Source organism: Austrofundulus limnaeus, unplaced genomic scaffold (genome assembly GCF_001266775.1).
Source record: "Austrofundulus limnaeus strain Quisiro unplaced genomic scaffold, Austrofundulus_limnaeus-1.0 Scaffold135, whole genome shotgun sequence".
Lineage (NCBI taxonomy): Eukaryota > Metazoa > Chordata > Actinopteri > Cyprinodontiformes > Rivulidae > Austrofundulus > Austrofundulus limnaeus.
Window position 1 is genome coordinate 1171449 of NW_013952537.1, and position 9397 is coordinate 1180845.

Genomic DNA, 9397 nt, shown 5'->3' on the forward strand with positions numbered 1-9397 from the left:
TATAAATACATACAAACAAAAATAAGCATAAAATATAAAGTTATAATTTGATAATATTCCCAGACATTTTGTGCTATTTGTGTTGACTTTGTTAAATTTCTCTGTTTAAGAGTCACATAATGAAGCTTGCCAAATTATGCTTTTAATACTCTGGGTTACACGGGTTTAATAGTCTGAGATACACAGGTTTAATACTTTTAACTACATGGCTTTAAAGTGCTTGTGACATGCCTATCCTTGAAATACAAAAAGTCAAAGAAAATATCTTCATAYTTAGGAAAATTGGCATAAAACACRTGATTTAACCCATTGTGTCACATGACTGGCATATTTTCCTTTGAATTTGGCTCAGCCAAAGTGAAACAGGAAGTGACATCAAAGGGGAACTCTTTAAGAAAGACAACTACCTGGTCTTTGTTTATTAAAACAATATTATTTTAACTSWSWSTYYTYYWMMWCTCTCTCTTATAGAGACTAACCCCTAATTTACACTACTTGCGTTCCGTCTCCGCTCCRCGCCGGTCCRATCTCCGCAGCAAATAYGCACCCACCCATTATAATCAATGAGAGYGTTTACACTGGCTGCGCAYGGCGGCACAGGGCGGCGGTGAGCGGACGGCGATCCGTCAAAATTAGAATAGATCTTATTTTTGCCGGACGCCGGAGCAGCGCCGGAGTCAATTTTTAAAGATTACGTCGCACCAACAGGAAAAGAAACGAGCACAACATCCGTATTTTCAAAATAAGACACTTTTAGTCTGGATAATTTGTTGGAAAAATGTCAAAATTGCAGCTATATTAATAAATATACGGATATATTTCCACACAGATGCTGTCAGAATGTATCGTTCTGTTTGGAATGTAGATGGAAACATGTAGCATGAAGCATATGTACACACACGATACACGTGGATTTTATTTTGAAATCAGAAGTTTCAGAAAGMCGACAGCRAGACAGTTTCAACATAGATACCAAAAGCCTTTATATCGTTTTTTTCAGCTGTGTTTGGAGTTCGTCTTTCACAGAATTAATGATTTTTTGCTGTGACTTCCGCACTTATCACTGAATTTATCACGTGATCTGCTTCCTGCACGTCTGTCGGACCGGAGCGGAGACGGTGTAAACTGGACTTGGAAAGCACAGCTGCGACCTGCGCAGCGGAGCGGAGCGGAGACGGAACGCACGTAATGTAAATTGGGGTTGAAATTATCTAAAGAAACATCAGAAAATTCCCTGCTGTCTGTAGTCGTTGTAGCAATGCTCTGTTTACATGCAGACATTCCCCTTTGACATCACTTCCTGTTACTTCACTTGCAAATATCTCAACAACCGTTCATCTCAGTGGTGTGAAATTGCTTTTGCAATATATTATCCATGTTATCTTTCCAAAWGTGCAATCACATTTATCACAAAAAAWTGATGTCACAGGCACTTTAATACTCAGAGTTACACAGGCTTAATACTCTGAGAAACACACGTTTAATACTCAAAGTTAAACAGGTTTAATACTTTTAAGTGCATGGATTTAATACTCAGAGTTACACAAGCTTAGTACTTAATTACACAGGTTTAATACTTTGATTTACACCGGTTTGATGTTTAAGAGTTACACAGGCTTAGTACTCAATTGCACAGGTTTATACTTACACATGCTCTGAGTTACACAGGTTTAACACAGATGTAAACATAGCTCAAACTTTAAGTTTATTTTTCTGTCATAAACTAGAAGGTTTAGGGTGGAAATATCTAGTTAAAACAGATGTTATGGGTGTAACTAAATCTACTCACCAGCTCTTCTTCATCTGTTTGAACATCACTCGTCTCCAAAGACATCTTGGGAGTGCCGCTGAACATTGTAAGTAAATGTTATGTTGAAATGAAAAACTCGAGTTTTGTTTTGTGTGCTCTTTCCATTTTTTTTTCTCCAGCAAAATAAAAAAAAAAGAAAAAAAAGCTATCTTCAGCTCGCTCCTCTTCTTCAGAGGCTCATGCTAATAATAAAAACAAGGGGTTCCAAAACWGTCAAGCTAAAACTGGAAACATTCGCACAGAAAACTAAGAGCTCTTCTCGGGTAAGGAGCTGTTTATGCGGTGATACGGACAGTTTTCTTACACGASTTTCTGTCCTTCCTAGCCTGTTTTGTTTTCACGTCGATGAGAGAGAGAGTCGTCTAGCAACCAGGCAGCTGTGTTAAGCTAGCCAGGGGAAAAGGGAAATGAAGAGGGACCGATGTTGTATTGGTGTAAGTATGCCCCGAAAGAGTTTGCGCACCCTGTCTCAGGAGCGCGCACACTGCTGGATAATTGGACCTTCCTGGTTACATCTGTACTGTAAACCCGTTTTTCTCCTCCTGCCAAGTCGCTTTAACAAATATGACTAAATCTTTTTTTTATGTTAAATGACTTTCCAAAGGCTGAGCTGCCCGCTGATGACGTCCTTGGTCTGTTAAAATGAAAACACATTGAGAACAAAAAAAAAATGTCTTTATTTTTATTGTGGCCCACAAGCTCAACATTAAAATAACACGTCAAACTGACAAAATAAATTAAAACATGAAGTTTACCTGGTTGAAGTCCACATGGAGTTATTTCTGCTTTTCCTGCTTTGTGCGCGCTCCCGAGACCAGGGACACAAACGCATTTGGCGGAGGGATACCTACATCTGCGCAACACCTGAGTGTGTGTTTTCACGCCTTCAAATTAAATGCAGTGCAAGATTTCAAAATCTATGTAAAGTCAGAAAAAACAGTTTCCTCTTAATAGTATTTTATTTAATATAATCTTTAAATAAATTGGTTTGAAAACAATAAGTAAAATTTAAAACATTTAAGTTAGCAGTGATTATGTTTGACAAGAACCTTATTTTGAAAATGTTAAACAGATATTAGTTTTCTCCTGTTAACTTGACAGAGCTGCACTGCTTCTCAAACAGACAGCTCCTGAAAGTGTTTTTTATTGTTTTCCACACTGCACCTTTTTGCTGTGGGTAGTGTGGGCCTATTTGAAAGGTCTTAAATAAACAAAGGTCTTAAATAAACAAAAAGACATGTGAAGGGAAAGGACATTATTTTTAGGTAAATCCTGCAACCCTTGACTGCAAGAGTCAAAAATATTTTTACTGCATCAAATCACTATTATTTCACAAATATAGTACAACACAAAAAACACTTGTTCCAACAGCAGTCTGTTAAGCTAAAAATATTCCAAAATTTTGTTTTATTTTCAATTTATTTCAATTTAAATGAACAGGAAAACTCTCCATTGTTCTGCAGTTGGTCTTTCACTATGAAAAAACGTGTTTTATTTGGTTGTGAGGATGGGTTTAGAAGGATGCATGACCACGTTTAGATATATACTGTATACTGTATTATCAATGGTTATTTGTAGTTGGACTGGAAAAACCTGCTCAWATACTCTCCCCTTCCTCTCAGACCTCAGAGAAAAGCCAGTTACTTATTTGACATGTATCATATTTTCATGCAGACTGTTTGTACAGGTGGTGAACTCCTGCAGCCACAGCAGCAGGCTTTGGATGAGGGGTAAAAAAAACTTGTTGGACACACTGTAGTTTCATTGTAAAAAGAATGAGTCTGTGGTTTCAGAGTAAAACCAATCTCGTTTTGATAATATCCACAAGTCTGCTGGGTTAATGGTTTATGAATTACAATGAAACTAAAACAATTTCAGTTTTATTCAATTGCTGTGACTCCATCTCCATCTTCTACCACTGGTGCTTGTTTCAGGTGCTTGTTTCTGCAGTCTCATTCTTTCGGTCATGATCCAAACCTCATGACCCTAGGTGAAGGTAGGGACAGACTAGTGAATTGAGAGCTTTGCCTTTCAACTTGACTGTCTCCACTACAACMSACCRAAGCAACGCCCTCATTACTGAGGTTGAGGCCCCGAGTCATAGATCCGTCTCTCGCTCCATCCTGCCAAAACTCGTGAACAAGACAGTTGGATCTGGGATTTTTCTGTGTAAGGGGCCATCAAGGGGCCACAATATTCATAGAGGKGCCAAGTGTTTGTTCAGCATCCTTGCTCACAAATCCCTGGTTTTGGTAAGGTGTATATATTTAACCAGTTGCCTGTTTAAACACATGTAATTAAAAAAAGTGCAAAGTACATTCTCCTATACCAATTTCAGATGCATTTTTACAGTACATAGATAAAATATGCTCAAACACACAKCRTGTGAGAGAATCCAGCCATCATTTGTGAGTTGAAAGACTTTTTCTGCAGGATTGTTCCAATTTTCAGAAAAGAAAAACACTTCTGTCAGCTTTATTCATGCAGGACTTTTCTATTGGGCTCATTGGCGCCTCTAGTGTTTGGACATGGAACTGCAATCAGCATCTTCGCTCTTAGGCAAAGGACAGATGAGTGGCAGGACATGGGCACTTCAGGGGGCCAATCAAAGTTCAACAGGGGTCAATGCCCCTGTGGCCCCGCTCCTAGAACCACCATTTGTCTTTTAATCAGGCTGACACTTGAGTTAACAGCAAGTTAGGGCAGTAGTTTCCAAAGCTGGGGTTGGGACCCCCCTGTGGGTCCTGAAACATCAACATTTAAAAACACAATTTAAAAATTATTTTTCCTCCTGGTTGTTCCACAAAAACGTGGTTAGTGAACTAAAGTAGCCTAATGAATATTGTTACCATGCCCTTATTTGACCTGATTGTGTTTTTGTACAGGTCTCTGCTACTGTTATTGTGTGGGTCAAAAGCTGAAAAGGAACCACTGTTAATTCACCATCAGCACCTAAGAAATATTGCTGATGATAGGTAATTTACATTGTGGAATCTCTAACAAAAAGAAGTCCGGTGAAGTGTAGTTGTATTTTAAAACATTTGGTGGGTTGAAATGATCATTAGTGCTATGTTGTGCAAAACATTTTCTCTGTTGCATCATTGCCACCCATGCAAATTGTTCTATTTTTGAGTATGGTCGCAAAGGTGGCTGACAGAAAGGTYTCATCAAACAGGAGGCATTTTACCTCATCATAACAAAAAGTAAATAAATAAAATTACAATGGTTAACAAAAGTATAAAGAATGAAATTTGTTGGCCCCTTTTTTTTCTTTTAAGTTAGCCAAATTTATCTGTCGTTGATGTAATCTGTTTTATTTTCCTGCTTACCTTCTTTGAATTTGATTATGATTAACTGAGTTCAGAGGAAGACATACAACACAACAGAACAGCTCTGATTATAAAAATACTTGCATTTTATAAGGGAAGAACATATTGTGTTTTATTTACTTTGATTCTGTCTGTGCTGTATTTCTTTTTTTAGGTAGGAATGGTGTGGTCTGAGGTGAGAGCAGTTTGTTATAGAGATTAAATAAAGTTTTTGCACAGAATGTAAATGTTGAACAAGGTATAGTTTTGTATCTTTAGTACCATCTTTTTATTATTTAAGAGACATCAAATAGTTTTTTAATTGAATTCAGAAAAGGGTTTTTGCATAATGATCAAAATGTGAAAGTAAAGACCCAAGCAAGTAATGTTATTCACTTGTTGGATYACTGACACATGAAAATGTCAACATGCAAACTTATACAAATCAACCTCATGCGAACCTCAGAAACTTCTCTGTTATTCCACTAACTAGTATGGATGGAAAAAGTGTRTCAAGTTGCTTCAAAGTTTTACCCTGCAGAATGTATTACTGTTAATCTGAGGAAACTCAGTTAGGAAAAATCTAAATGGCACATTTCAGTCCTGCTGCTTTTCAGTGTTGTGACATGCACAAACCTGAACTGACACATGGTGAGGACTTCAGGAACTAAATATACACAGTAACAAAAATGAATTGGTTTCGTGTGAAGCTGTGGTCTTGRTATTGTAAGTGGTGTGAGGAAAGGAAAAGCACACTCCTGTTCACTTTTTCCAGGTTAAAATAAAGGAGGGCTGAGGTGCTGGGCAGTGCTGACAGTTCTAGAACAGTGGTTCCCAAAGTTGGGGTTGGGACCCAAAGTGGGGTCCTGAAACATCAAGGTGGGGTCCTGAAAAGATTTTCCCATATTAATTACATTTTTGCCTTAGTTGCCTAAAATGTATAAATGTAGAATGATAAATATTGTTACTATGCCCATGTTTAGTTGACCTGATACAAATGTTTATCATCCAAAAATAGCTGTGGGCACAGGTCTCTGCTACTGTTATTTTGTGGGTCAAAAGCTGAAAAGTTTGGGAACCACTGCACTTCAGAAATCAATTTAAAGGGTAATAAAATAATTGGTGATGTAATATTTTTGCTATAATTTTACAAAAACACAAAATAAGTACAAATAAGTATTTATATTTGTGTAACCTTTGTTTTTAGGGTTATTAGCAAAGTTTGTGTACTCAGACCAGTTATATTTGGGGTCACAAGTTTTTGCAATTAATATTTTGTGGGTCAGAAGATAAAAAGTTTGGGAACCACTRTTCTAGAAGATGCAAACAATGRAACCTTGGGCCTTTTGATCATTTTAGCTTCTGTTCTTCTACATTTATTATGTACATGCCATATTTTTTAGCTTTGTAAGCCATTTTGGCTATTTTAGCTCATCTTTTGATAGTTTTATCTAGTCTTTGGACAGTTTTAGTTAGCGTTTATTAACTTTTGCTTCCATTTCCACTACTTTTAGCTAGCCATTATTTATTTTGCTGCTCTGAAATAGACATCAGCTACTTTTAGCTAACCTTTGGAGAGATAACACAAGCTGAAAATAATTAAAATGCAAGAAAAGAGAAAACCAAAAGAGAAAAACAAAGAAAAAATACAATAAAGCATAACACATTAGTATATTTTCAAAATCTTCAGCTTCTTTTGGCTAACATTTTCTTCTGTTAACCGATCCTTTCTTTTCATTCACCTTGCTTTCTTTCCTTTAGCTGTAACARCTTAGTTTCAGCTTCAGTATTTCAGAAGACTTTCAGCTTTTAATTAACCTTTTCTGCTTTTATTTCATGGTTTGCTCTTTTTTAACTTGCATTTTGATCAGCTCCGTCAGCAGGAGGCGGCTGCCTTCAAAGARGGAGACAGAGACAGCTACAGACGTGTGAAGTATGGATTTAGCAGGGWGGTGTCGAAGCTAWAGATCCAGGTACAATACACGTCTGGGGCAGCAGTTCTCTGCAAACAACTCTGCCACTGTATGGAGGGGGCTGAAAGAGATCGCCAACTACAGGCCCAGAGCAACTAACACTACAGACAATCTTAAACTTGCTAAAGACCTGAACGACTTCTATTCACGCTTTGAAGTCATTGACCCCCCAATCCCACCCATCCCTTCACACCACTCTGAGTTCAGCCACCTCCCATCCCCCCTCTGCTCTCTCAGTCCGGGAGGAGGATATGAACAGGCTGCTCAAGAAACTGAATCCACATAAAGCTGCAGGTCCAGACTGTGTGTCTCCCTCCACCCTAAGACACTGCTGATGAGCTGGCCCCGGTCTTCACAGGTATCTTCAACTCTTCTCTGGAGTTATGTCACGTCCCAGCCTGTTTCAAGTCCTCCATCATCGTCCCTGTTCCCAAGAAGCCACGCGTCACAGGACTCACCGACTACAGGTCTGTGGCTCTCACGTCTGTAGTCATGAAAACCATTTGGTTTTATCCCACCTCAAGTCCATCTGCAACCCCCCAGTTGGACCCTCTGCTGTTTGCCTACAGAGCCAACTTGTCTGTAGATGACACCGTAAACCTGGCTCTCCACTTCATCCTGCAGCATCTGGATTCACTCGGAACCTACGCTAGGATCCTGTTTGTGGACTTCAGCTCTTCAACACCATCCTTCCTGCTCTGCTCCAGGACAAGCTCTCTTTGCTCGACGTGCCTGACTCCATCTGCAGGTGGATCACAGACTTCCTGACAGACCGTAGTCAACGAGTGCGGCTGGGGAAAGTTGTCTTGGACACACAGACTGTAAGCACAGGATCTCCACAGGGCTGTGTTCTCTCCCCTCTGCTCTTCTCCCTGTACTGTTGCACCTTCAGCCATGACTCTGTAAAASTTATTAAGTTTGCGGACGACACCACCCTCATCGGGCTCATCTCGGATGGTGATGAGTCTGCCTACAGGTGGGAGGTGGACCAGCTGGTGACCTGGTGCAGCAGCAACAACCTGGAGCTCAATACCCAGAAAACAGTGGAGATTATTGTAGACTACAGAACGACCACAGCACCACCCCCAAACAACACCCCCATCACAACTGTAGCCTTCTACCGGTTCCTCGGCACCACCATCACCCAGGACCTCAAGTGGTAGACAACCATCAGTTCCCTAATCAAGAAGGCTCAGCAGAGGATGTACTTCCTGCGACAGCTGAAGAAAGCTAAAATGCCAGCCAGGCTGATGGTGCAATTCTACACAGCCATCATGGAGTCCATCCTCAGCTCCTCCATCATGGAGTCCATCCTCAGCTCCTCCATCATGGAGTCCATCCTCAGCTCCTCCATCACRGTGTGGTATGCCRGKGCCACTGCCAGGGACAGACACAGACTGCAGCACGTTGTGCGCTCTGCTGAGAAGGTGATCGGCTGYAGCCTCCCATCTCTCCATGACYTRTACGTCTCCAGGACTGTGAGGCGAGCAGGTCGGACCACAGCTGACCCTTCTCACCCTGCAGCCTGTTCATACCACTCCCTTCAGGCAGAAGGTTTCGGTCCATTCGGACCAGAACATCCCACCATAGGAACAGTTTCTTCCCCTCTGCCSTCAGACTCTTGAACATTCAGAACATGACTCTAAAACTGGGCCTTGKCCACTTCATCACTGGTTTCTTAAACAGCACAACTCAGACTGTATTGTTTTTCTGGTCACTTATATCACTGGATCTAACTGCACTACTCCAAATATATTGTCTGCTCTGAATACTGTATTGAACTGGTGTACATATGTTTTACATATTTTATTATATTTTTCCTTTATTCTTTGTATTTTCTTCTTTTGTTATATTTGATAMCTATTGCACCTTTACACTGAAGCAAATTCCTAGTCTGTGAATCCTGGTCATTGACAATGCCAATAAAACTGATTCTGATCCTTTTCAGGTTGCAGCTTACTTACTTTTAGCTTTAACAGCAATTTCAGGAGACCTTCAGCTCTGTTCACCTGCAACATGAACGTTTTTTGGATTTCAGTTGTTCTGGGAGATTTTGAGGCCAGAACTCTCTCACGTGTTTGACTGAAAAAGGGGACATATTAAAATGTGTGATCATCAAAACTATTTGCATAATATTAGTCTAATTTGAGYAGCTTGTTGAGACATGGAGTTTATCTCAGGTTTCCTGCAGGCATAAATTGCAGAACAGCTGTGTGCATATGGATATTTGGCCAGAGCACAATTGACTTAAGAGAAAGGGGTAAAAAAATTAAAGCCTGCATTATTTTGTCCTGTTCMTGTGTGGA

At 39.9% G+C, this 9397-nt stretch overlaps 1 protein-coding gene across 1 annotated transcript in view; it reads right to left on the reverse strand.

Annotated features, from left to right (window-relative positions):
• Positions 1 to 2185, reverse strand: part of iqce (IQ motif containing E) — a gene marked incomplete in the record, with an annotated part of 17047 nt that extends 14862 nt beyond the window's left edge. Inside the window, 1 exon segment of the mRNA XM_014015859.1 lies at positions 1790 to 2185. Within this exon segment, the coding sequence (XP_013871313.1) occupies positions 1790 to 1855 (66 nt within the window).
• Between the last annotated feature and the right edge of the window lie 7212 nt (positions 2186 to 9397).